This window comes from Anser cygnoides, chromosome 1 (assembly GCF_040182565.1).
Source record: "Anser cygnoides isolate HZ-2024a breed goose chromosome 1, Taihu_goose_T2T_genome, whole genome shotgun sequence".
Taxonomy (NCBI): Eukaryota; Metazoa; Chordata; class Aves; order Anseriformes; family Anatidae; genus Anser; species Anser cygnoides.
Window position 1 is genome coordinate 73,374,311 of NC_089873.1, and position 27,984 is coordinate 73,402,294.

The following is a 27,984-nucleotide window of genomic DNA, read 5'->3' on the forward strand; positions in this document are numbered from 1 at the left end:
AACCCATTTTGCAGCCAGTCAAAGCAAACTGTCTCCGAATATATGTGGGAAGGGTCATGTGCAGGCGGATTTGTCCTATTAATAAAGCATGGGAAGAGACGGAAGAGCGAACGCGTGCCCTGAAGCCGACGTGGGATGTTATTTGGGGTAATAGATTAAGGACAGACATCGGAAATCAGCACCTGGCGGATGCGCAAACGCGTCGCTATTTCGCGTTAAATCTCATTTCCGAAGAGAGCTTCCCCGGCTCCGCTGCACATCCCTTCCTGCTAGAGGGAAGCGGGATTATTTGGAAGCAGCACTAGGACGGGGGGGAAATGAACAGACGACAGCTCCCTGTCGGGAAGCTAATCAACATTATAGATTAGAAACCTTCAGCTACTAAGGGCTGCTTTTCCGCTAATGGTTTTAAATCATACACGTATAAATACGGAGACTAATTACGAGACCGCATCGGAGTTTATCTGAAAACGGCTGGGAAGTTGCAGACCGTGCTCGGAAAGTGCTCGCACCTTGCAGGGAAGCCTGTTGATGCCGAGGAACTGACAGCCGGCTGCCAAAACAGGGCGGGAGGGGAGACCAACCAAACCCTGCAACGCAAAGCAACCTTGTAAACGCAATTTTGTAAACCCCCCCCCTTTTTTTTTTTTTTTTGTAGTTAAATAATGCAAAATTTTGGTTGCAGCCAGGGATGTTAAAGATCGGCTAGTAACATGCTGTTCTAGATGGAGGGAATATTTAAAATTTGACCGTAACAATTTCAGAAGTAAATGTTTTAGGTAACAAGACTACGATAGTTATTCATTTTCCTTAATTAGAAATAATTGATTTTAATGAACTCTTAATAACAGAGATTTCACAAAATAAGGTTTCGGTATTTTTGCTTACAAGCATTTTTTTTTTAATTCGGGCTTTTACTTTTTTATCCTTTTATTGCCCACTTTGTGGCTACGTTTATTACCATCAATAAGGGTTTCCAGAAGGAAAAAAAAATGCCCAAGATGACGAGGGCCCGTTTTCTTTACTGAAGTGAAGGACAAACCTTCTGTTGGCTTACAGGGGAACAGGATGAGGCCCCAGCTCTCGCTGAGTGTCTCCCCCATAAAGGATCCCCGTTTATTTCCCTTTTGTCCCGCTTCATCCCCTGGAGGACAGGCTGCCGCCGGGGCGAGGCAGGCTCTGCTCCTCCTGTGCAGTGATTTCTGCTCGGAGGCTTCCCCGTGAACGGGTCGTCACAGCGGGCCACCTGCGGGCTCGGATACGAAGGCTGCCCCTCCTCTTCCTCGGCCTTCCCCCGGTACGCGTGGAGTGTGCGGGCGGGGGGTGGCGGCAGAGGGGCGACGGAAGGAAGGAAGCTGTCGGGCACCCCGAAATATTCTGCTGTCACTGGTGGCTCGGAGAAATTCTTCTATTAACGAGCCATTAACTGCGGTAATGACCCGTATTATTTAATCACCAGCGCACCACAAAAATTATTATTTATTTGAGACTTCATTGCAATTGCCAGTTGGCTGCCACTTACCAAGTGTATATAATATGTGCTATTATAGGGTGAGCAAGGGGGCTCTCAGATAGGAAAACACGGAGCTAAGCAAACGTACTGACAGCCGACCACTGTGCTTAGGGTGTTAGTTCCCTTCTCAGCACAAATAAGAGCAATTTCCCCCTTGCTCAGCACTCATTCTTCCTGCTGATCTCCCTGCAAGGCGCTGGTCACAAGAGCCGCAGGGTCAAGCAGGTGACCTCCCCATAAAGGCCTACCACTGGATTTCAGCATGGATTTCAACCCAGCCTGAAGCACCTGTGCTAACCAAAAAGGAGCCCCCGGCTCTGCTCCCAACCCCGATCCCTGCGCCGCACCCCGAAGCTGACTGAGCCAGATGTCAATACCGGAGAAACCGTGCAAAGGTCGAGGCATGCCAACCAAATCCTAAACGAAAACCGATTTTAGGGGATTTCAGCGCAAAGCCCCCGACCCTGGGGCCATAGGATTGGGTCCGCACCCCTCGCCCCCTGCGTGCCTGGCCGGTGGGAGAGTGACCAGGACCACCGCCGGCCCAAAGGCTGTGAGACTGCAGCAAGGTGACATCAAAAAAAAAAAGGGGGGGGGGGGGAGAAAAAAAAAAAGGCAAAATAAAAGCTGAGGAGAGGAGGGCAGCCGCCCAGCGCTGTGGGCTCCCAGTTGCTGCGCCGAACTGTTGCTCAGGTCTTCCTCTGCGACGCCCGCACCACGGAGGGGATAGAGCTTTTGAAGGTTTTATTTTGTTTTCCTGCAATGTCTGTTGTCTTTTCTGCACAAGGCAGCGATCATATCGCTCCATATTAGGCCTTGTAAAACATTTCCGTGTTAAATACGGGGTGTGCCAAAGGCTGAGATATTCTGATGTTTATTTTATACAAAAATGCATCCTTATACACATCGGGGACAAATTAGACCCGAGCTAATGTGAAGTCAGTAGAAACAGCAGTTTTTCTAGCCAGGCATTGTCTTTATGCCTGGTTTATACAGTGCTTAGCAAAATGGATTAAGCGCACTGATCCCTCGGTGAATCTAAGCAGTATGATAAACTGCAGTGATAAAATATGACCGTACCATTCTTCACATACCTCCACATTATTTTCTAATGGTACATTCCCCAGTTATTACCTCTGCTCGTGACTAACTACTGCAGGGCTGCCAGAATCAAAACATATGGTCTAACCCAGGAAAAAAAAAAAAAAAAGTTTCTTATCCCACTACTGCCCTACCTCTTCAGAAGTAATAAAAAATGTAGCATTCATGAGTCTGAACGTGCAGCTCCTCTACCACTAAGCTCATTGAAAAATGTAACGTGCGAACAATGCCCTTATTTTTAAGTAATTGGTCTGATTTCAGCTACCTTGCCTTTAAAATAGCCTATTGTGTATTAGGCCGCTGAATATGATTTTTTTTTTTTTTTTTTTAGTTAGGAGGTAAAGAGCAGGCAGCGGTCTTCTGACTTTATAATATACAGTTTGATAATTCCTTAGAATTAACAAAGCATGAAACAAAAAGAGAAACAGGAAAAGTCGTTCGCTCCATGGAAGCCTTCCTCACAAGCAGTCGCCACGTAGGCCCCGCTTCTCGTGCAGTACAGACATAAATAAATGCATAAGCTAAGGGGCAAAGGAGTAGGTACAGTGACACCGAGCATCCCTCGGGGACCTTGACAGGGCCATGCGGGTGCCATGAGGGCAGGTGACTGCTGCCACGGCCAGCACGCCGGGATCAGACCGGACGAGCCCTCAGGAGGGGCGCAAACACCCACGGGCTCCCGCTGCCCTCCGCGGCCCCAGCGCCGGGGCAGAGGGCGTGCTGGGGGCGGCCGCCTGCTGTTAGGGCGGGCGGGCGGCCGGCGGCCATCTGCCGGCAGGCTGCAGCACGCACCGACCGGGAGGGGCGCGGTGGGAAGCCCGGAGCGGCGAAGGGGGGAGGAAGAAAATGGAGGAAGGCGAGGGGAAGGCGGGCTTGGGGCGGTCGCCAGCTGGGCAGGGCTGAGGCTGCGCCAGCGCTCTGCGTGGCGGCAGCCTCGTAGCGGGACAGATCGACGGCAGCGCCCGGGGGGGGGCTTTGGCGGTACGGGGTGGGCACCCCTGCGTGGCCCCCGCCGTGCTCACTGTCCGGAGCCCCCCGGGGCCGGTGCGGTCCCCGCGGGGCCCCGAGGGAGGGCAGCGCAGGCAGGGGCGGGAAGCGTCAGCAGCGCCTTCCAGAAAGTTCCCCGCGCCCTGAGTGACTGACAGGGCGGGGCAGGGCGCCCTCTGCCGCCTCGCCGTGCTTTTGGGGCCGGGGAACCGCACACGGGATTTTAGTGCTTTCTCGGGGGGGGGGGAAAGTCTTTTAAATAAGCCGAGTCCTCATCCCACAGTATATCCCCCCCCGCCCCACACCTGCTGTTTGTGTAGTTTTTGTCGAGATGGAAGCACGCCGTGTGCCTTCTATGTATAGCTTTAGCACTTCCAAGACAAAAGTGCCGAGTAGAAGTAGAAGTCGACTTAAAAGATGACCACGGCCTGCGTAGAATTTTTCGCTCTTTTTAAAAGTGCATGCTCATTTAATAAAACCTTTATGCTGGTTTACAGTTCCATTAAAATGGCTCTGGCTATCAGATCGCAAATAGCGAAAATGTAAATTTGGCTTGTCATAGTTTAAAATATTCTTGTGATGTCATGAAATGACGGCTTATAAAATATTTTCATTTAATTAGGAAGCACTAAGAGGATTTCTAGAGAAAAAAAAAAAAAAGAGGAAGCTCACTCTGAATTATTTATGTGCTGTGAACTACCATTGTTGCTTCTGAAGCTTTTTAAGTACAAAAATGCAGGCTTTATCCGTTTTCATTTTTAGGCCCTAATTCTTTAATTATTCAGGCATGCAAATGCTTGTGAACAGGGATTAATTATGCAGGTAATCAAGGTTTTATTCCAAGTTTACTCTTGAAAAGCAATGAATATTTGTTATTATGTATACTCTGCCTGACACCATTCATATTAATATACCAAAGTAAGGTTTTAAGGGTATATTAATGTTTTGGAATTTCATAAATGGAAAAAAGTGCACAGATGAATTTGTGCCATGCATAAACTGAAGAACACGTTTTGTTGCAGCGTCACTATGGTCAGTTAGCAGGACTCACTTATCTACAAGAGATGAGAGCATACTCTGTCAGGATCTTTGTTCACTATCTTCTGCCTTTTGCAATGAAGATGTACCACATTATATACAGCAAAGAATTTGGGAGGTCAGAGGCTGTTTTAGGCTGGGAAGATTTAGTTCAGAGTGAGAGTTAAAAGGAAGACCCTTATGTCCAGTAAGGCTGAGCTGACCTCTGCCAAGGAAGCATTCCAGAGCTTTCAGAATTCTGCCTTCCCCAGAACAGTATTGCATTTATTGCACAGCATCATGACACTTTATTTAGCAGCCCTGTTTCCACTTACTTTTCTAGCACTCAGACAGTGATATGACGTTAAGAATCTCAGTTCAGGTGCCGAAGCACGCAAATTTGGTGGTAGGAGACCTTATCATGCAGAAACTTAGGTACATGAGCAGTGTATAATTTAATAAACTTTGCTGTCAGAAGTATCACAGAATACCAACAGAGAGCCATTTACATCTCAAAAAATTTTGCAGCTGTAATCATACTTTCTTCAGTTAGTAAGTCCCTTACTTAAAGCTGACAGTTATACTAGTACAGTTTCAATTTATGGAAGTGTCATAGTGTATGTAGTATGTCTTGTTCCATAAAACAATAATTCCTTAAAAAAGACCTTCTCCTGATCCTCAGACTAAGATATTTTAAATGAGAGCTGAGCTTAAGACCCTGAAAATAGTGAGAATTAAAACAGTAAGCGGTGGAAAACTGACAGCTTCCAGTGTGAGCTGCACAGCATTCCCAAATCCTCCCTTCGGGTAATCTGCAGCGCCATCTTGTGTGAAGCAATGGGAATATTCTTACGGCATGCGGTGGTGGTTGTCTGGTGTACTTGCAAACTGTCCATCACCTGAGTGTTTCTGGCTTTAAGATACGGTACGTTGTGAAATGAAAATGTCGGACTTGACGTATTTTGAATGCAGTTTAATCACGAGTCCCTTCAATAAGTTAAAGAAGTAAAAGCATAGTCGAAAAAATGCCTTTTTGTAGTAGGAGAAAGAGAGACGTATGACTTTATCAAAAGAGCTGAAGAGTAAGGAGTAGCATTACTTTATGCATAGCCCAAAGAGAAGAAAACCAATTTGTTAAATACCAGAGGATTATTTTAAAATGTTAAGACAAGAGCTAGAGGTCTGTGAAATGGGTAGTCCGAGACCTTTGGAGGCTTAGTGAATTTTTTGTTTTCATCCCTCCACTGAACTCTAGTTCCACTCCAATTGTTAAAGACACCCTCTAGGCAATAGGGATTGGTCCTCAGCATCAAAAAGCTATTTTATTTCAGACGGTAAAAAATGTTTTACATCTTGTGTCTCATGCACGTACCACAACTAAACAACAAAAAAATCTTTTAGCTTCTTCTTACCAAAGTAGCTTCCTCAAGCCCTCCACAATATCCACTCCTTAATACAGGGGAAAAAAAAAAAAAAAAAGAAAAAAGAAAACAACAATAACAAAAAACCACTAAACTCAAACCGCCCTTACAACACCAACTAATGCTGTCAGATATCCAGAAGGAGAAATGGACCTCCTACTTTAATTGAACTCTTGTTTTCTTAACTCATTGACGAGACTGGTGATTAGGCAACATTTACAGTGTGTCAGTTCTGACAAGGTTAGAAGGAAAAGACAGCTTGGGGGATACTGGTACAGCAGGGAAAAAGTCTATACTTTTTATAACCAGCCAAATACAGCTAGATGAACACCATAGTGCAATTAATGATATAGAAAATATTTATTCAACATATTTACAGTAAAGATTTTTTAGGGGCCTTTTCAAAGAATAGAAATAGTAATGAACTAAACATTAGCATTAGCATTAGTATTAGCATAGTATTTTTCATCCAGCTTGAAGTAAGACATCCTGTTACGATCAGAACATCCAAGTCCAACCTCATTCTTTGTTCTGAAGGTAACTTCTTCAATCTGAGAAAAACTACTTAGAAAAGGAACATGATTAAAAGAAATCACAGATAGAGTACCTGCATGCTTTCATCTTCTGGTGACATTTACTTCAGACAGCAAAGGACTAGAGAAAGAGAGAAATTAAGGTCTCACTCAACCTCTTATTTTGTTGAAACATGATGGAGTATAAATAAATAAATAAATAAATAAATAAAAGACCGTCACAAAAATGCACAAAAAGGATAAAAACATCAGCACTTAGTAACAAAATTATGACACACTGTTTACTTCACTAGTAGGGTAACATATATTGGCCTGCTTCTGCGACGGTTTACAGAATGTCTACAGTCTGGACTTGCAAGCCACAGGGTTGCATACTGCACTACAGCTGCATCAACATTGTCATTGTGGTGCAAGTTCCCAGTGTAGATACTGGAGTATTGGTGTGACTTCTAAAGAAACTTTCTGCCTTGGGAGAAAAAGGGAGGAGGATCAGACATTTCCTCTTCTCCCTTCTGTTGCATTCAGTTTGTCAAAGCATTGTTTCTCTTGCCGCAGGGGTGGAAGCCACTTCTAGCTTTGGGTGGCTGGAAGAAGAAAGAACAAGGAGCTGAGCTTCGTTTGTATGGAGTGAACAGCAACAGATGGAAAAGCAAGAGACAAATGCTTTGTTCCTTTCCTTCCCTTCCCTTTCTGGATCTTTCTCTGGATTTAATTATCCAGTGATTTTGTAGCTGTCAACTGATGAATGTGCACTCTACCAGTGCCTGCTGGCTAATCCACTTTTGGGCTGTATTAGAGTGGTTGAAGAATGATTGAATTAGAATAATATTCTGCTGCAACATAGAACAATAGTGGGAGAATGAGGAAGTCTATGGAAAAGAAGTAATATTGGTATCAACAGAAGAAACTGTGTTTCAATTTCTAAGGGGAAAATATGAGTTTCAGTTACATTAGTGCAGCATCACAGTTTTAAGAGATACAGAAAGAGTTGGACTTGTTCTCAAAAGACTCAAAATTACATAAAAGAGGAGAGACAGAAAAAAAATAGCAAAACAAATAATAGGATATATGATCTTGTGGTCTGGTAGGATGCCAAATAAAGTATATTAAATTTGGTTTGTGTGGTCAGAAGCATCTTGTAAACCCAGATGCAGAACATGGAGAATGGTAAAACAATAACAATTGGAGAAAAAGAAATGGAAAGTGGTAGAACTATCAAAAGATATACAGGAGGGCTCCTTTAAATGAGTGCTTGAGGTTTTACATAGCTGTTTTACATAGCTAGAGATTTGTCTTATGCCATAAGAATTGCATTTGTATGTGTCGTTTTTCAATGAATCATGCTTGAATAAAAACAGAATGCTGCATAGACCAGAGTGTTTTTGGTACTGTGTATCCATGCCCTTACCTCTTACCACTGAGTAATGGTTTACTAATAATGCAATGATTTGGAGTTGGGTAAAATGAGGGATTCTCCGTGTATCTTAAGGTTCAAGGAAACTCATTTAGTATATAGGGGTTTTGTTTGTTTTTTTGTTTTTGATGTTTTGTGCTCAGTGCAAAAAATACTTTGTCATTTGGCAGAAGTGTGAAAATTATTACTGTATCAACAGTAAGCCTTTATCATCCTAAATTTTTGTTCTTAGATCTGTCTGCATACTGGTATTGCTGTTATCTTGGTTGAGTTGATTCTGACCCATTCTACTCTTCCCTTTTCTCTAAGTAAATGGAAAAGGAAAGTATTTTTTTCATACATAATTTTTGCATAGTGAGAAGTAATAGTATAGTGTCTTTGGAAAACTCAGTCCTTTTAGGAAAGATAGGTAAATCATTATTTTAGTATGCAATGTTTACAAAGGGAGCAGAAATGGCCACTGAAAGCAGAGGCCATAAAATGCCCCAAAAAAGCCAATAGTGATTCAGGAGATATCTCAGTATATCTCACAAAATTCACATGGCATCTTCAACAAAATAAGCCTGACCTCTTTACTTGTTTCTGTCTCTAGGAAGAAATGGTATTTTTTCCCCATTTCACCCATACCAGTTATCAAACAGGTAAAGAAAGAACGTCAGTATGTGAGAACACTACGAGCAGTATTCCCTATAAAAAGCAACAGCTGCTGCAGTCACTAGTGTGTACGGATGACTTCTTCATCCTTAGATGAAATGCCTTCATTACAAATTGTCTTAGATTGGCCATCTATTCAGGAAAGCATTAGTAATCTTGTCAGTAATCACATCAAAACATCCCTGTTGCTCTTTGCAAGCCATAAAGACAAAGGTCTAGCTCACAGTTTTGGCATTTCCTATTCAGCAAAGCTGGTGCAAACATCCAAAGAAGATGGTCTATTTGTGTCCTTTGGCTTGATTATTGCCTCTTTTGTGTAAACCCAATCTGTGGGGACCCATTTAGATTATTCATTGCTAATAATATCACCACTGTCTTTCATAGCACTATCTATGAGTAGACAGCAAAGCAAGTAACGATGGAACTAGCATGGATATCCCCATTTCCTAGCTGAGGAAGGAGGCACAGTGATGGAAATGACTCATACAAAGTCAATCAGTAGGCCAGTGATTCAGTGAAGACTAGCACTAGGCATGTTAAATTCAGTATAGTCAAATTTCATTAGCATCATGAAAAAAGACACGAACAGAGATTAGCTGAAGTGACCTGTGACAAAGAATTAAGAGCTAGAAGGTGCCCACTTGCCAATTGTTTGATTTCTATGGGTAAAGGTTGTATTATTTCAAAACATTATCAGCAGAATGCCTTGATGGACAGTGTTTTGTGCTTAAAACAGCTGGAACTGAGTTGGTCTATCAGCGAAAAAACAACCAAAAAGTCACACCAATCTGAAGGAGTGGTGACAGATTCTTATTTCAGAAAGGGAGCTATAGCTATGGCAAATTATTACTGGAAATAGGAACCCATGGGCCTACATTTGCTGTAGTATTACACTCTTGAACACATTGTTTTTTGTTGTTTTAATTTAGTTGTTGAGTTACAAATAGATTCTTAGAAATACCAAAGAAATGGCTTATCTCCTGTATATTTTAACACAGTGGTTCATTTTACCAGTGCTCCTCTTTCATTTGGTTCCAAAATCTTTCTTTCCTTCATTCCTATTCACAACTAACACTCTTTTCATTGTTGGCTCACTCTTTTCTGCATATCCTTTTTTCTCCTCTTCACTGTTTTTTTCCCATTTTTCTGAAAATTACCTTATATTTTCTGTTCTTACTTTTTTTTTGTTTTGTTTTGTTTCATTTTGTTTTTTAAATATGTAAGTAGCTATAACAGCCACCTTTAAAGTCCTTTGAATACTTATTGTCCTACATCAAATTCTTCCAAAGGATATACTTATGCTGCATATAGAAAACAGATTGCTGTGCATTAAGATACCAAAAGGTAAGACTTAGTAACAATGCAGTCTCTGCAAGAACTGACACAATGTAGCTCTAAGGAATAATAATTAAGATTTGGCTTCCATGTTACAAAGGAAAAGTACCCATGCAGCCATAGAGAAATTCAAAATAAACTTACAGAAAATTGCACTTTTTTTTTTTTTTTAAATTGCTAAAAGTAAATGGACACATGGACACCTACAGCTACCAGCCAAATGAGGATTCCTCCCCCCCCCGTCCCCCCCCTCCCCATCCCTTACCTCTATGTCTCATTGAATGTAAGAGGCATTGTCCGTACAGGCAGTGGAACATTACCTTTAGAATCAAACCAATTTATGACTTTCTAAAAGAAGAAAAAAAGAGTGAAAAATACTAAGGAAAGATTTAGCAAATAGACTGTGTTTGGTAAAAGCAATAAGTAAGTTCTCAGTTTATGGTTCCTAGAGTGTCAGTAGACAATAGCATAACAATAAATTGTAGTATGAACTATCCTTATTACACCAATTAAAGAGCAGAAGACAAATATTAGAAGACCATATTAGCTCTGCCATGCATACAGACAAACAAAACTGCAAAGATCTTGTGAATAAAGCTTTACATCACTTTAGAGGGACTAATTTACTGAGCCTAAAACTCCCTTGCATCCAAAGACCCAGCAGAAAAAATGCAAAGGGGTGAGGAATGTCCTACAGGGTGGTACTAGACTTCGGGGCTCTACTCTGGATCTGGAATTATGGTGGGGACTAATCATTTCAGCTTGGGAATCAGCAGCTCTGTGTTTTGATGCCAACACAATGATTCTGTGTTGGGGAGGAGGAGGATGTCTAATCCAGATGATATTGTCCCACCATTTTCTGCTAGCACAGGCAGAATTCTTTATTAATATGTATGTAATTATGTTGCATTAAGGTCACAAAGCTAGTCTCCAATTTGCTAACCCTTGTCGGAACATACAGAAAAAAAAATCATTGTCTGCAACCAAAGAGGAGTGAAAGAATTTCATTTACACCATGGTGTGAAACCAATCCACCCTACAGAAACAGTTTATGCTTCCTCCAAAGATCCCACAATTGCTCACTATTTTGGAGGCATGGGTACGGATGCACATTACAAACACAGTGGCACCCATACTGCCCATCTTCTGTTGTAAAATCAGAAAGATGCAGTGTTTCTAGAAGCCGAAGAGAATCGAAGCGTGTACTAAGGCAGAGACACATAGATAGATGTCTGCTAGGCTTACTAAATCAGTGGTTTCTGCTCAGTACTTTAAAGGTTTTGCTGTCGTGGGTGGAATCATAGGAGCCCATTCTGAGAGCAAACCTCCACAACAAATAAATGTTTCCCTGAGCATTGGCAGCTCACTGTCTTACAGGATTTATTTTGTGTGCTTCCCTAGGTAATCTGTCCTCATGCTTTGCAGCTTTCAGGGCATACTCTGTTTGAGGGGGAGAGGCAAGGGCTATGGTGGCCACACCATGAATTCAGATAATGCAGAAGTTCAGATGTCATGCCAGGAGGGTGTAATGGATGAGTTACTGCCCTTTAGGGCCTTGCCAGGTACGTCTGTGCTTGATCTGAAAGTAAGATTAACACACACACAGACACACAAACACACACACACACAGAGGTATGTTAGAGCTGCATCAGAAAAATAAATAAATAAAAGTGCTGAGACCCTTCAGCTCCAGTGAAAGTGATGACATAGCAGAAGCAGTCAACACTTAGGTGTAGACCCTGGTTTCTACAGAGATCCTCTATTGAGATTACCAGACACTAGATTTAAGCAAAGAGTTAAGTCTGAAAACCAAAGCATGCACTTCTAAACATCTCATAAATTGCTTATAACTGCACAAAATACTGCAGGGTGCATACGAGCACCCCCACATTAAGCTGAATAGCTGCCAGATAAAATATGATGCAGCTTTTGCTGATAATCATGATAAAAGGAGGCTTATTGTAATAGAGAGAAAATGTAGGAAAGATTTGTAGATAAATGATCATTATAATTCAGTGACCTGGGGAGGACATGACACAAACGACATTATTTGCTGAATCATTGAAAACTTTAATGGGAAGAGTGGCAATCCTGTCTAGCTTGTTTCCAAACTGGTCATTTCTGTACACTAATACAGGCAGCAAAATTTACTATAGAACTGCAGTGCGACAATATAGCTAGGTTAGTCAAAACCTGCTACAGAGGCAAAGATAAAAATATCAGTGTAAAAGCGACAATTGTTTTGGAAAACAGTTCTTTTCTTTTATTTTCTTGCCATAGTTCCTGGGAAGAGGGAGGAAATCCCATTTAGGAGTTTTTCTCGGTATCTCACATGTATGAAAAAAAAAATCCACAGGTTCACAGCTCATCTGTTATTTAAAAACATCAATCGTTAGAAGGCATGCAATTAACTTTTGAAATCTGGCAACTATGTACTGTCAAGTGTGTATAAATGTGAGTCACCAGAGTCATTTTTAAAAATAGCACACACAAAATTGAGATATGATACTTCTATGCCTAACAGGAGGGCACACATTCATACAGATTTACATCAAGATTGTAAGCCATATACAATAAAGCAAATTAATAAATTCAGTATGAATACAGCTGATAAAGTCGTGTGTTTTTAAGCAGATATGGTTATCAAGTCCTTTAATGAGTTACTCTGTGAGAAAAAAAAAATGGATGTTTAAAAGTTCAATTACAAGATAGAGGCCCAAACATATGGCTGATGTTACAAAGTTTCCTACTGGTTGTTGAAATCTGTTGAATATTTTCTTGATATGAGGGAGAAAAAAAAATGCCATTGAATTCCCATGCTCACTGTTCTCCTTTCAGGATGTTTTCCTAACATGAGACTGCATCAGGTAGCTACAGCTGTGCACTCTAGGTAGGGACGTGCACTCTAGATCTCAGATTTCTGGAAAATGTAGTTTAGAAATCGGAAAGAGAAAAGGACGGTTTTTGATAGGCTTATTTGCAATTGATAAAATTAGTGGTTTATCTGAGATATTATGAATAATACCTTTGAAAGCGATAAGATGAACAGCTAAAGAAGATTCACTTGATTAAGCTGTAGTACCAGTGATACATTGATAAATGAAAAAAGAGTTGTGTACCATTTTATCTATCATTATTGCTTTCTTTCACCCCCTATATTTCTCCCACTTCTTATTTAATGAGTATTCCTACTATATACCTTTGATGAGTCTCAGCACAATGCCTCAGTTTCTTACAATGAAAAGTACCTTTGGGTTATCCAAAGAAGGGATCTAAATGATCTGCAACTTTACATGGACAACTTAGCTGCATCACTAGTAGGGATGAAGCTAACATTGAAAAAGGGGACAGCTGCAGTGGCAGAAAGAATGTAATAAAGCCTGCACAGTATTCACAGGCAAGAAAATACCTGAATTCACTCAGCTATCATAAAAACTATCCAGTTACATGGTTTTTGAAAAGGTGATTTTAAGAGGAAAATATAATTTAAAACCACCATAATATCTTTTGTACTTGTTATCTGAAAACACAGATAGCTAAAAAGATTCTTGGCCACCTAGGCTTTTCTGAGAATAACGATTAGAAAACATAAATGAAGCATGAATAATTAATTCTTTAATTAAAAGACCTTCATGTGGATTCCAATTCTGTGTACTTATTGGTGGGACACACCAGGCATGAACCTGTGGATAACATAAATCACAAAAGAGAAAATTACTCCTCAGTCCTGACGTTCCTTTGTTGTATCATAGGTAGTTGTTAACTAAGAGACCTGCAGTGGATCCTAGAAAAATAAAAGAGAAAGGGATTCTCTTTAAATAACACAAAAACAACAGTAGAAGTTTGTACCAATTACAGATTAAATTAGTGGACTAAATTTATTTCTTTTTGATTCCAGTATAAGCCTTGCTGAACTCAATACTTGGTTTGCATTCATTTGGGCTACCCCAGTGGGGCTACCTTAGACAGACAGCAGACTTTGATTCAGTGAGGTTCTCTTACTCTTTACATTACCTGAAGCGGGGAATGAAAGTTATATACATAGCTTCAAACCCTAAGTCTCTGAATTGCTGACCTAACTAGAAATGTGCAGGCTCCTTTTATTAGATGTAGGCATTATGCCTAAAAGGGACCTTGATGTGTGTAGCCTGAGGCAGAATCCTGTACTACTAAAGAATTTCTTGCAGTTTTTTATCTAACCTAATCTTAAATCTCGTGAAGATTTTTCCTGATTTTTAAACTAATTGTATTTAAATTCTGCTCAGATCCATTTATCCCATGTGTGTGTACAACAATTTACTACCTTGCTGTATTTTCAATGTGCTTTTGCACCTTTGATGACTACTATCCTCTCTCTGTTCAGTCCATGTGTCTGTAAAATAAACAAACACAGACGGTTTAACTTTTCTTCATGAATCAGATCTTCCACACATCTTCCTGTTGCTCACCTGTAGATTACCTCCAATCGATCTATATCCTTCTTAAAGTGTGCTGCCCAGGAGACACAGTTCATCCATCACTCTAGCCTTCATGCTACTTCAGAGAATAACAGGATTGGTTCACATATAACATGTACATCTAACAAGTCAGTTTTTTTAAAATTGTTGTATTTAACATTTTTGCTGTTATATTACATTGCTGGCTAATGTTCAATTTTAGCTGCTGAATCTTCTTCTGCAGACAGTGTTTTAGGCTAACATAATTGATGCAGATAAGAAGCCAGTTCATGAAGTACAGACGAAAGGATCTAGAATTATGACCAGTGCAACAAAGCCAGTGAATACCCACTCAGCAGGGGAGGAGTTAGTGAGAGGGTTTGTTAATTCCATTTTGTGCTGGTATCTCATACACATAATGTATTCCTATCAGACATTTCTGTAGTTTGAACAATTCTTCTCTGGTCATTGATGAAAAAAGTAAAAAAATAAAATAAAAATTCAAATCAGGATTAACCTGAAAATGTAAAATGTGAAGCAACCAAACATGGACACCTCTGCTGCTTACTAATCTAATTTGGTATCTGCTAAAGTGATGAAATGTTGGCCGGCTTCGGAATTACAGGAGGACAGACACCTTGAGAGGAAGAACATATTCCAGGCAAGAAGATGTAAAAGAGAAAACAGAAAAAAAAAAAAAAAAAAAAAAAAAAGGAGAGAAATAGGGAATGAAAAACAGGGAAGGAAAATAAACAAAAAACAGTGGTAACTAAAGGTATGGACAAGAGCTGTTAAGTGTAAAACCAAGTGAGAGAACAACTCAGGGTGCAATGGAAAGTTTAGTCACTGTGTAAGACCAGACTCAACCCTTGACCTTGGTGCAAAATTTCTATTGCCGGTAATGGGTGTTATGCCAGACACTGTGCCACATGTGTGCCCCAAGAGCATAAACAGGGTGTAATTTCCATGCCTCTGTCAGATGAGTATCATACCCTCATGCTGAACTGAATCTCAAAGTCCAGATGATCAGAACAAACTTGGCATCAGAACCTCACTGAAGGACATCCTGAATCTTAAAACCAACTCTAGAGGTAGATAGTGGGTTCAGTAGTCTCTCAGAGAGGGTGGCCACCTTACACCTAAGAAGCAGTTAAGTAAATGAGAGAAGGAGCCAAGAAAAGACTTAATGAGCAAAATATTAAGGACTGTTAGTAAATGTGTATAGTTAACACATATACTTGTTAAGAACACTTGCCAATTGTATGGCATAAGATCCTTGTCAGATATAACTCTCTGTTTCTTATGCTCATTTTTATTCTTCTAGTTCTTTTCCTCTCTTTCAGCCACGTCCTCTTCGTGTTTTCCCTGAGGAATACTTTCACGTCTATGTATGTTAGGTGGGCCTTCATCTCCAACAGCGTGGAGCAACAGTGCCGGCCAGTGGCTGGCTGGGATAAACGCAGGCAGATTTTCCGGTGGTTAGCCTTTGGGACCTGGGACAAGCATGCCAGTTACCTATGATTGATCTGAGCAGTAAAAAAGAGAAAGGTGTGTAAGGAAGCCTGTCTCAGAGGCATTATGCCTGCTGCCTGCATTCCCGAGAAATTTCACAAGATTTATTCTGATTTTGAACACCGTGCTTGGAAATAAGCTCTGGGGAAAATGATGTGAAGTGTGACAGACAGTTTAAAATTCCTTTCCCTGTCCACTCTGCTCCATTTATAAAGATTTACATGCTGCTGTGCAGGCTTTTGCCTCTTAGTCCCCTGAGGATTGCTTCCTCATCCTGGGACAGAGTCTGTCCTCTGTCTGTAAGGCCCTACAGTCACGGTGGTCCAGGTCAGACTAGCAGTGCCATGTCCTTTGTGGCACAGATTGGGTAATGGAAAATAATGAGACGCATGCCCTGGCAAGCTGGCAAGTGAATCTTGTTCTCGTTGCCTCCTTTTTTTTTTTTTTTTTTAAGACAGATACTTGCCCTTGTGTTAACAGCACGCCTGGTAGTTACTGCTGATTGACTAAGCTCTGGGACAAATCCACTGCTGACCACCACGAAAGGTTGCCCAGGTTCTCCTCCTTACATGCAGGAAAAGCCTTTCTTGTTGAAGGAGTGCAGGTAAATGTGTCTGTGATGGATTGTGAAAACTGATGTCCAATAGGCCTTTGAAACATTTTACCACATGAGCCATTTCATTAAAAGGCTCTCGGAGGGCTGGCGTCAGGCAGCAGCGTGTTACAGGTGACCTTTCCTTCTGCAGGTTTATAGGAGTGAATGTTACACTTTATCAGCGTGGGGCAAATGAGCAGAAAAAAATGAATTACTGAATTTTCAATCACCTGTAGGAAGCAACCTGCTACACCAATTATTTTGGATGAGTGATAATGATAACGATAATCATTTGCTATGCCTGTGCACTAAAAGAGCGTTCAGCAAATGGTTTCAATCCACACCTACCAATGCTTCTGTATTTGTGAATATTACCTTACTTTCAGGAAATATTTATCATTACTAAGTTGATATTTGTTTAATATAGTTCAACAAGCTTCACATATTTTTGCCTATAAACTATTTGAATTTCTGAATACTAACTGTGAGAACTACCTGCTTTAATATTCTACAGTGCCGTTGTTTTTTTTTTTTTTAAATCTCAGAATTATTAATCTCCATGAAATCTTCTTATTGTTAGCCTAAGCTTTCAGCAATAGATAAACTGATATTTGGAGGAAAGAAAATCTACCATTTATCCCCAGTCCAATTAGCTGATGATAACAGTGAAGTAAGTGTCAAAAATATAAAAGCATTTTGCTCTGAAATTGTAACTGTATCCAAGATAGTTTTAGACAAAATCTAGCTTGGTTGCTTCTATTGGAACTTCATGGAAACATGAAAAAGACTCACCAGTTCAAAGAAGCAGGTGGGATGGGGGGAAGGGGAAGGGGAAGGGGGGGAGGGGGAGGGGAGGGGAAGGGAAGGGGAAGGGAAGGGAAGGGAAGGGGGAAGGGAAGGGAAGGGAAGGGAAGGGAAGGGAAGGGAAGGGAAGGGAAGGGAAGGGAAGGGAAGGGAAGGGAAGGGAAGGGAAGGGAAGGGAAGGGACCACCAGATGGAATGTATAAGTAATCTTTAGAGAAGAAAGGAAACAATTAATCGTTCTGCCCCTGAGACCCTCACTCTTCCTGTTCTCCCAACTCCGACGTCAAAGGGGAGCAGGGAGCACTCGTGGGGGGAAACTGAGGAGCAAGGCAGCTTCTACCGCGCAAAACCCGGCTTTTAGGCAGAGGTTTAGGACGGCAGACGGCGACCTGCAGGGGGGCGGGGGCTCGGGGGCGGCGGCTTCTCCTCGTGGCACCGCCGCCTCCTCCGGATCCCCCCGGGTCCCCCAGGCAGCCTGTGCTGGCAGCGTCCCTGGCTGCCCCCAGGTCCCGGCTGCCCAGGAACCCAGCGGAGCCCCCCGCATGCCCTTTGGCCCGGCCCGGCCCGGCCCGGCCTTGGCATCGGCAGGGCCTCCCGCCGCCCCTGGGTGGCGGTGTTACCCCGTGGGACGCGGCCCCGCACCCCCCCCCCCCCCCGCCCTCCGCGCCCCGGGGGCTCGGCCCTTCCTAGCGGGGTGTCGGAGGGGAGGGGGGAGGGGCACGTCGTCTTCCAGTGGGAAAAAAAGGGGGGAGAGGTATTGTGGGGGCAAGAGGAGGATGAGCATCGTCAGTGCCTCCGGGAGGGAGGTTGGGGGGAAGTCTGGGTTAAGTTATGGGGCTGGAGAAATGTTTTTTGCAAGGGGGAAATACGGCTTCATCTCACGTAAAAAAAAAAAAAAAAAAAAAAAAAAAGGTGTGTGGGGGAAAATAAAGGATATTTAAATAGAAAGAACGGGGAGGAAAAAAACAGCTTTTTAAAAAGACGAGTTATTCACAGCTAAGTGTTAGGAATAAGGGAGTAGAGGTGATGGGGAGGATGGCTGGGCATTAAAGAAAAAGAGGGGAAAGTGGGGGGGTGGGGGGGTGGAAGAAGCCGAGCTGCGGCTAGAGGCAGCGGCGGAGTAGGGCAGGCTCGACCGCCTCTGTGTCACCCCGGGGTGGCACTAAGGGCCCCCAGATGAGGCCGCTCTCTCTTCCCCTCAGCTTCTGCTTCCCTCGCCGGGAGACCCGCTGGACATCCTTGAGCGCTGCCCCGAGGAGAGCCAGTTTTGGGGAGCGGGGTGTCTGTGGGAGGCATCGAGCATGACCTCCAGTTTCACACTGTGTCACTTCAACCACGACAGCCTGTCTGGGCTTTAAAAAATCCTTTGTTCTCTCCATCAGTACTTTACGATGAAGTTCTGTGTTCAGGCTCTTTTGCTTGCTTGTCACTGCCTGCTTGCCTTTCAGCCCTCACTGGTGTGCGTTTAGCTGTTTCTCTTGAAGAGATGCCTAGAGCTATTGGTGTTTACTGTTACTACATGTATATGTACACTTGTGTGCAAGTGGGCATAGGCGCACAGGTTTATCCATATCTCTATAACTTACCACAGCCCACAAGCGTGTATTTGAGTGCTATTTAGACGTGCGTATGCATGCAGACATATGCCTCCAGACAGACACACTTTGTGTAATAGACTGGAATAGGCAATTCCACAGAATGCAGGAATAAACTGAACGACTCTGAAATGAGTGAGAAAAAGAGAAAGAAAGAAAGAAAGAAAGAAAGAAAGAGAGAGAGAAAGAGAGAGAGAGAAAGAAAGAGAAAGAGAGAAAGAGAGAGAGAGAGAAAGAAAGAAAGAAGGAAGGAAGAAAGGAAGGAAGGAAGGAAGGAAGGAAGGAAGGAAGGAAGGAAGGAAGGAAGGAAGGAAGGAAGGAAGGAAGGAAGGAGAGAAAGAAAGAAAGAAAAAGAAAGAAAGAAAGAAAGAAAGAAAGAAAAAGAAAGAAAGAAAGAAAAAGAAAGAAAGAGAAAACTTGCTTGACTGTGTCTGAACACAGTAATTTCACGAAGAGCAGTAAACTGAATATCCCAAACTTATGCTAAAATCCAAGTATATCCGTTTTTTAAAGGACGGGGAATGTTTACTTGCTGTGGAAAATGAAATCAAATTTAGTGACAGGCGTTTTTAAGTGCACAACAGGGTTGGACGGCCAAAGAGAGATAGCCTGGACACACACACACCACGTTTTACGACACAGAGCTATAAGCAACCTGGGGTTAACGCCTGCCTCTTTATGATTAAAAAGGAAAATAATAATAATAAATTATCAATATCTTTCGGAAAGTCAATACATTACAAATGCAGCTTCGTTACCATACTAGAGGAAATGAAAAAAAAAATGCTGTAGCTTGAGACGACGAGTCTTTTATTATTTCCCTTTTTGGATACATTTCATGTGTTTTCCCAAACACTCAGGCTGAGGGACATGCCTACCGAAACACAAACACGCACAGAACTCGCACACACACATACGCACGGACAGATAAGATATGTATTAGATTCTGACACATACAGGGTGGGGGGAAGAGCAGGAGAGAGAGAGAGAGAGAGAGAGGGAGAGAGAGAGAAGAGATCCTCCTACCTGGAGCCATAGATTGCAAGATACGTAGTGTTACCTGGGGAAGTCAGAACAAGTAAAAACACATTGAACTTCAGGGCTCTATGAGGCAGTTGATCAAGATCAGTGCTTGCTCATTTTCTTCCTCAGACTGTCTGTCTTGGGTTTTTGTTTTACCGTTTTGAGCAGCTCTATCTGTTTTCCTCCCTCTTTAGCTTTACTATCGGAGCCGGTTTTGGTCACCATGGCTCTGGGAAGAGCTGCTTATCTGCGCGCTGTTGATTTTTTACAGTTTGGACGGCTTTGCTTCTGGGCAGCTTCAGAAATGCTCTTAACTGGGATTTAATCGACAAGATCAGTTCGACTTTTTGTGCAGTTTTTATGGCTCAGTCCATTCTCTAGATCATGCACAGAAACTTTCGCAAGTGGATTTTCTACGTGTTTCTATGCTTTGGAGTCATCTATGTCAAACTAGGGTAAGTCCTTGTGCACCACAAACCTTGTCTTTTGGGTCACGTTAGCGCGGAGCAAGCGCAGCCGAAAGAAGAGAAGCGATCGAGCGACAAAAGGACGGGAAGCGATCGTGTCTCGCCGCCGGGACCCTGGGGCAGGGTCGCGGTGCGGGGGGTGGCGGCGGGGTCGCTCCGGTGTCGCGGAGCCTGGAGGGAGCCGCTCACCGGGGAACGCCGGATCCTCGTGTTTTACACCGCTCAGCCGGGCTTCGGTATTAGCTCTGGCTCACGGTACCCTCGGAGCCAAAAAAAAAAAAAAAAGAGCCCGACAGAGTTAACTCAGCCGCTGCTGATGAGACAATAGAGAGGAGCTTAAGTATTAAAAAGGAGAAAGGGGCGGGAGGAGGGGAATCCCTGCTCCGAACCTGCACTCGGGGATTTGTTTTATGCAGGCCTAGACACAATTTGCGCTCCTAACCATCACGCCGACGTGGTGAAATTAACTTGACAACTGCTCCGGCTGCCTCCGCATCCCGGCGGCCGGGCGGACTGGGGGGGGCGGGAAAGGGGGGGGGGGGGGGGGGCGCTGGCAGGGGCGTCTCGGGGGAACGGGGGGGGCCGGGGGGGCCCGGCCAGCGCTGCCGGAGATCTCGGTGGTGTCTCCGCGTTGCTGGATGGCAGCGGCCGAGACCGCGCTGTGATTTCAGTCGCCAAGTTTCTCCCTCTGCCTCTCCCCCCCCTTACCTGGGTGCCCTTATTAATATTGCTCGTCGCAGTAGGCTGACTTGAGTTGAATTTCCACATTCCTGAGCCCCAGCCGAGTCCTTACCTGTCGAGCTACAACCTCTTTAAAGATCCTGTCTTTGCATAGCTGTGGGATTTTTTTTTTAAATGATCAAGAATGCATAAGGTGAGTTGCAATCCGAAAACGTTTGCTTCCCGCCTTGAAACCAACACGGGAAAGAAGGGGGCGAAGGGGCAGGTCGCGCGTGTGTGTGTGTGAAGGGGGAGCACGTCCCCGGGGAGCCAGGCCAGCAGCACGGAAAGGGCCGGCAGGGACAAGCGCGGAGCCGGCCGCCGGGACCCTCTAGGGACGCGCAAAGCTGTCGCCCGCCGCCACTCCCCGTCCCCTCCTCGGCCACCCCCCAGAGCAAAACGGGCGGCGACGGGGAGGAGGGGGCCGGCGGGGCAACATAGGGGCGGTCTGCAGCGGGGGGGGAGCGCAGGAGCCGGTTGCACGATTTGGGGTGGTGGTGGGGGGTGGGGGGCTGCTGAACCGGGCTGCAACGGGAGCAAAAGGGAAGCGGTGCCCACGCCGGTCGGTGCTCCTGCCCGCTCCCTCCCGGCCCGGCCCTGCCCGGAGGGTCCCCAGCAGGTTGCATTCACCTTCGCTCGCCCATCTGGCTAGCCACCTAATTCGTGGCCCGGGCACTGCGGCAGGGCTCCCAGCCCGCCCCCACGGCCGCAGGTGCCGCGGAAGGGTCCCCCGCGGAGCCTCGGGGGTGCGGGCCGGGCCGGGTACCTGCACCGCCGTCCTCCTGATCCCTAAATCCACCCAGACGGGGCGCCCCGTCTGCCTCGGTAGCTGACCGGTAGACTCTGTGCAAAGGCGTCCCTCGCGGAGGGCCAGACGAGCTCAAAGAAAAGGGTTTGCAGAAGAAGGGTTAGTGCTAGTGCTGTTCGCTTTCACTGCGGTTTTAGTTGTAAAGGGAACAGAAGATTGGGCACGTGTTACAGTCTGGAAGGCAGATTTCTTTTCGAAATTGATTGTGGCTGTTTTAGAAGGGGATTCGGGTGGAAAAAAAAATCGCAAGAATGCTGTCGAACTGAGCCTGGAAATAAAATTGAGTGGAGGGCAGGAACAGTAAAAGCCCTTACAGAAACCCCATCAGATCCATCACCATGCCTGTAAGGCAATGAGGATGCTTCACTTTCCCTGAACAATAGGAGAGAAATTTGCTCTGAGATCCAGGGCTACTTCTAGGCTAGGCATGTGGGATGCAATTATTTCCTCTTTCATCAGCCACTGGAACTACCATTTTGTTGAAACCATATCCTCTAAGCGTAATGATACCTTTCCTAGTGAGCTCTGTGCGTAGCAAAGGCATGGGGGGGGGGGGGGGGGCGATGAAGTGAGATAAAACACGGTTTGCCTCCCCGCGCCTTAGGTTTAGTTTGCAGGGTGAAGAAGAGATGGAGATAGCAAAGAACTTGGCTTATGCAGTTACGTTATTTGCCGCCGAGCACATGTTCTTGTCTTAATAAAACGTGATCAGAGCTGGGCTTTCTGGCTGGACAGTGGCGAAGGGGAGCCCGAGGGGAGGGAAAACAAGACGATGCCCAGCTGCTGACTGGCGGGGCTGCTGCTGCGGCACGGCAGGGTCCCAGCGGCGGCTTGGAGTGGAGAAGCCGCTGTCCCCAGTACAGAGGAGGGAACGAGACCCCACTCAGGTGGTCCTCCCTTCCTCCATCCCTCCCTCCACCCCTCCATCCCTGCTCCATCACTCCCTCCCACGGAATTCCCGTTCTTCCCAGTTCCATTTTGCATTCCTCAGTATGTTTCTGGCCGTGTCGAGCCTTGCTCCCGCACCGGCTGGCACAGGTGAGGGGGGTGAAGCCGCGGTGACCAGCAACCCCCACTCCGGCGCGGAGTGGTCCGACTCTCGCCGTTGCGCCTTGCAGCCCCCCTGGCTCCCAGCATCTAGCGGCGAAAACAGAGGTAATCAAACGGCGACCTCGGCTGGCAGCTGGATTGAAACAGACAAGTTTCCTGCGAAGATCACAGAGCAGCCAGCTCCAGTTTAATTAATAAACGCGTCGGAAGTCCAAAATCGCAGCTGTGCCGCAGATGCAAATCGCAGCGGATGCTCTGGGGATGAGTGCTGGGACCCTCTGGAAAGACGGAGCGGTTGGCCGTGCCCAGATCGGGGCTCGGGGGGCAAGCCCCCCGTGTTCCCCGTCCTCTTTCCTGGACGGATAGAAGGAGGGCAGCCAGGGGGAGCGGAGAGGAGGCCCGCGGGGAGGAGGCCGAGGTGCGGCTCAAGGGGTGCAGGAGGAGGGGGGCAGGAGCTGGCCCTGCCCCGGGGAGCCACGGAAAGCTTGTGCCGACGGCTCCTGCCCCAAACGCCAAAGAAATCCCGCTCCCCTCTGAGCCTCCCCGTACCTGGGCGCAGCCGCGACGGCGGCCACCATGAGGGAGGCAGCGCCGGGAGCCCCGGAGAGGCCCCGGGAGGAGACGAGAGGGCTTCGACCGTGACCCCCCCGGCCCCTTGCCGCGATGCCCTTGGCTATGCTGCCGCAGCCAGCCCGCCCGCTCCCCGCCAGCCCGACGTCGGGTCGCGTCAAGGGACTCATCTTTGACCCCCTTTTTTTCCCCTGCACTAGACTTGCAGCTCTGCGAGGTACAAGAAATACCTGGTTCCGACCTGAAAGGAGTCCAGTGCGTTGCCTGCTGGACGTGCGGTCAAAGCTCTTTCTGTCTTCCGACGTGATCTCCTGCCGGACACTGCAGGTTTTGGTGTAAGAAAGAAACCGCAGCTGGGAATAGATGAAAGAAATAAAAGGGAAATTCTTAATTCATGCCTGCTCTGCTTCATCTGCCTTCTATCGCACGGTGCCGGCAACCATTTCGGTGCCGCCCTGCCCGTATTTTGTCCAGAAAACACAGGTTTGTGGGAGAAGAAATGACAGATGCTGAAATGTCCATATTAGGTGCTACCGCCAGTACCGGCTCCTAGAGTGCCACACCATTTTATGGGGGTTATATTCGGCTTAACAGGTCGGTTTATTCGACAAAACAAGTGCACTTCTCGCTATTCCAGACTGCCATACATATAGATACAATTTGCAGAGAATTTAAAGCGTTATTGTTATCACCGGCATCATTGCTATTGATTTTCCGACGTAATAATCGGCCCGCGTTTTTAGCGAAAAAAATTATCTTCCCAAAATGAATCGGCACGATTTGGTTGATTTTATAAGACTTTCCTCCCACTACACGACAAAGCTAGCTTCCTCCCGAAGCTGTGCGGAAGGGCAAAGCGTCTTCGTTTCAGCCGGGCTGGCTCAGCCCCTGCCAGCCTTACTTCGAAGTTTTCCAGCGTTTACTTTTCATTTTTAGAATTCACTTTCTTCCCTTCCTTTCCCCGCCATGCACATCTTTAAAAGAACATTTTAAAATATATCTGAAGCCGAAAAAATGGTAGAAATAACCCATCAAAAATCGCTACTCGTTCTCCCAGTTCGCTTTCAGCTCTGCTGCCCCAGCCACTTTTTACATGTCTGAGAAGGGCAACGGGCATCACGGGAGATACACAGCTATATGTCTCTCTCTATATATATGTGTAGACAGATGCACAAACACAGTTAAAGAAGTATAAATACGACAATTTCAGAATCTTAAAGAATTACAAATAAATAAGACGATTCTAGGATGTAAGTAATCGTTGAGAGGCTTAAACTTCTGTCCCTCATTAATCGAGAATAGCGTTCTCCAAATGACGCTCACTGTACCAGCGCATGCATTATTCATCTTGTAGATGAAAGTCGTTAAATGAAACAAACCCCCGAGAAGACTCTTATCGGATATTCGGCGGAACACACCGTTTTTACACCAATTCTGCACTCGCGATTCCATCCGAAGGATTATTTCGTTGTGCCGCAGGGACAGCTGCACCCATGTGCCGGGACTGGTTAACTCGAGGAGGTGTATCCGGGGTGTCCGGAGGAGCTCTCGGCCAAGAAAGCTCCTTCGGTCATTAGGCGATTAACCCGAGACGAACATTACAAATCCTACGGACCAAGGAGCCTTCGGAACCCAGTTCTTTTTCGCTCCGGCTGCACTTCAGCTAAACTCGCCGCGGAGCACATTTCTCTTTGGGGCTTCGTTTGGAGACCCGAAGCCCACGTCCCTCCAGCAGGTTCCCACCAGCGGGACTTCGTTTCCTTACCCGAAAACCAGACGAATCCAGTGCTCCGCGGGGCGAGGGGCTCCCGCTGGCCGCAGCAGGGTCGGGGCGAGCTCCCCCCGGCCCGGGGCCCGAGGGGCACGCAGGGGAGAGGGGGCTGATCCGCCGGCAAAGCGCCTAGCCCGCCCTGTATCCTCTGGGAAAGAAGGAGGGAAAGGGAGAGGCGGCAGCTCTGCCCCCGGGGGCTGCGGGAGAGGCTCCCGGCCGGCCCGGCGCTGCGGCCCCCGCTCGCCCCCGTCACCCGGCTGCTGCCCACACGTCCTTTCCCCCCTTCTCTCACGCCAAAGCCAGCCCCACCAGGAAGCTACGAGTGTGCACGTCTTTATTTCTCTCTTAGGCGGGCTAAGACAACGTGCACGTCTTTTTTTTTTTTTTTTTTTTTTTTTTGTACAGAGGTCCCCCCGAAACCAGAGCTTGATTTGCAACAGCAGGGGCAACAAGAGCCAAGAGCCCTCCGGGGCTGGAGGGGACGGCGGAGCCCTTTGGGGGAGCTGGGGCAGCCACCCATCATAAAGCAATTAACCAGGAGCTGCCGGCTCCTCCAGGACGTCTCCGAACCAGAGCCCAAGAGCTGCCTTCGCCGAGGCACGGAGCGAGCCGCCCCAAAATGCAGCGCTGAGCGGGTGGGGACCGCTCCGAGAGCTGGGCGTACGGACAGGGCTGGCCCGGGGAGAGAGGGTGCATTGCAGCCCGGGCGAGATCAGTGTCTCTCCATTGTCATCCTCCCCTTAAAAAAAAAAAAAAAAAAAAAAAAAAAAAAAAGGAGGGAGAGAGAGGGAGAGAAAAAAGTAGGCGGATTGCAGTGACTGACTGCCCAATGGCAGCCCCGAGTCTCAGGAGAGTTGCAGAAACAGGGAGAGAGAGAGAGAGAGAGAGAGGCACTTTCTGCCATCCAAATCCCTTAAACCATCCTCATTCCAACACGAGAACCCACTGTAACAACTTCCAACCACTGAGACATGACAGGCAGGAGCCCAGAGGCAGCAGCAGCAGCGAGAGCAGCAGCAGCAGCACATACTCTGCACAGGGAGCAGCATTAGCACCAGGGGAATACTAGACACAACAATACAAACAAACAAAAAAAAACCAGACAAAGCCCCCCAAGCCCAAGGGACTGGATTCCAACTCAGATTCAAGCCACAGCTGACACCAAAAAGGGTGGGGAGTTACGACCAGGGGGGGCCAGAAAGGAATAACCAAGGAAGCGAACTCCAAGAGTGTAAACGGGATTCAGCCATGATACTTTTTTCATCTCGCAGTGTGTTACTCTCAGTGTATTACCCTCAGATTTTCCTCATCCTTACCAGTGGGAGTTACCTGTAAGTGATCCAGATTTTTTTTAATTGTTATTTTTTCCAAATACCGTTTGAAATGCCCCCGCTAGCTGCCTAGGGGCAATGCAAGCAGAGGGAGCCGGGACAAGCCAGCCAGCCCGGGCGGCGGCAGCTCCGCGCAGAGCGTGGTGGTGAGGATGATGATGGTGATGATGATTGATGATGATGACGGTGGTGGTGGTGGTGGCGGCGGAGCTGCTGGCGGTCGGGCCCCGACCGGGGAAGGTGCACCGCCAGGTAACTCCCGGGGCTGCCCCGCCGGGGCCGGGACCTTGCGCGCCCCTCCGCGGGGCGGTGGCACCGGGAGGGCGGCGGGCACGGGGAGCGGAGCGGAGCGGAGCCGAGCGGCGTCTCCCCGGGGCCTTCGAGCCCGACTCCTCCTCCTGCCGGAGAGGAGACGGCCACGGCTCCGTGCTCGCCAGGGGAGACCCAGCCCGCAGCCAGGGGGGAGCCGCGGCCGCGTTGCGCGGAGGCGCACGCTAGGCGGGTGCTTTTGCTCAGGAGGGATCTGCAGTCCCGCAGTTAGAGCTGGCTCCAGGACCTTTTCCTTGTGAGGAAGGGGGTGGAGGTAGGGGTGGGGGAAATGAGAGTCGGTGGGTGGGACTGCAAGGAGTTTCGGGCTCGGTTTTTTAATATCTGTATCTGCATTTAATGTTGCGGGGGAGAGGTAGCGGCCAGGCTGCTCCGTGCGGGCTGCGGGGAGCGGCGGCCGCCGCGCTGCTGCGGGTCCCGGGCAGGTCCGGGGCGCCGGCCGGGGGTGCCGGGGCAGCGGGCCAGGGGTCCCCGCACCGACACGCCGCCGTGCCCTGGAGCCCGGTCGGGGCTGCGCTCCAGAGCCCCGAGGGGCTGCTGGAGGGGCTGCCGAGAGCCCCTGCCCTCAGGCGAGGCGCGCCCAAGTTTTGGGGCAGCAGCGGGGACAGGAGGGCACCGGGGGCTGGAGGAGCTGGAGTAGCGCCCGGACTCGCTCCCTCCCTTGAGCATCCCCCAGGGACCCGGCGCGCCCCTCCGTGCGGGGCGCCGGGCTCGGGGGGGCCCGGGGCTAGCTCTGAGGCGGGCAGGTCGCCGGCTGTGTCTGGGGAGTCGCCTTGGCTCCCGCCTGCGCTGGGAAGAGGCTGCTTCGGTGTCACCTCCTCACATTCCCCTCGGCTGCAGGTGCCGGGCGGATTTCTCTTCTATTCCACCCCCGCGGCGAGCACAGACCTCTATTCCACGGCGGGTGCAAAATTGGAGCTCCTACCCCTGAGGTGCATGTGGTTTTCTCTTTCTTTCTTTCTTTCTTTCTTTCTTTCTTTCTTTCTTTCTTTCTTCTTTC

The 27,984-nt window shown here is 46.8% G+C and overlaps 1 protein-coding gene and 2 long non-coding RNA genes across 4 annotated transcripts in view; 2 read left to right on the forward strand and 1 right to left on the reverse strand.

Moving 5' to 3' along the window:
- Positions 1 to 19,885: 19,885 nt before the first annotated feature.
- WNT7B (Wnt family member 7B) overlaps positions 19,886 to 27,984 on the forward strand; it is a 93,751-nt gene continuing 85,652 nt past the window's right edge. The window contains exon 1 of one of the 2 annotated variants that reach the window (XM_013184563.3): positions 19,886 to 20,395. In XM_013184563.3, the coding sequence (XP_013040017.1) occupies positions 20,325 to 20,395 (71 nt within the window). In that variant the 5' untranslated portion in view covers positions 19,886 to 20,324. Of the gene's footprint in view, positions 20,396 to 26,126; positions 26,658 to 27,984 lie in introns of those variants that run through there. The other variant, XM_013184562.3, reaches the window with a different exon arrangement.
- LOC136791156 (uncharacterized) lies at positions 20,960 to 23,950 on the forward strand. Its single transcript, XR_010832560.1, has 2 exons — positions 20,960 to 21,281; positions 23,756 to 23,950. It is a non-coding gene; the product is annotated as an uncharacterized lncRNA (long non-coding RNA).
- On the reverse strand, positions 22,301 to 26,272 carry LOC125179868 (uncharacterized). The gene is made up of 3 exons (XR_010832559.1): positions 25,321 to 26,272; positions 23,786 to 23,908; positions 22,301 to 23,339 (listed from the first exon to the last, which is right to left on the reverse strand). It is a non-coding gene; the product is annotated as an uncharacterized lncRNA (long non-coding RNA).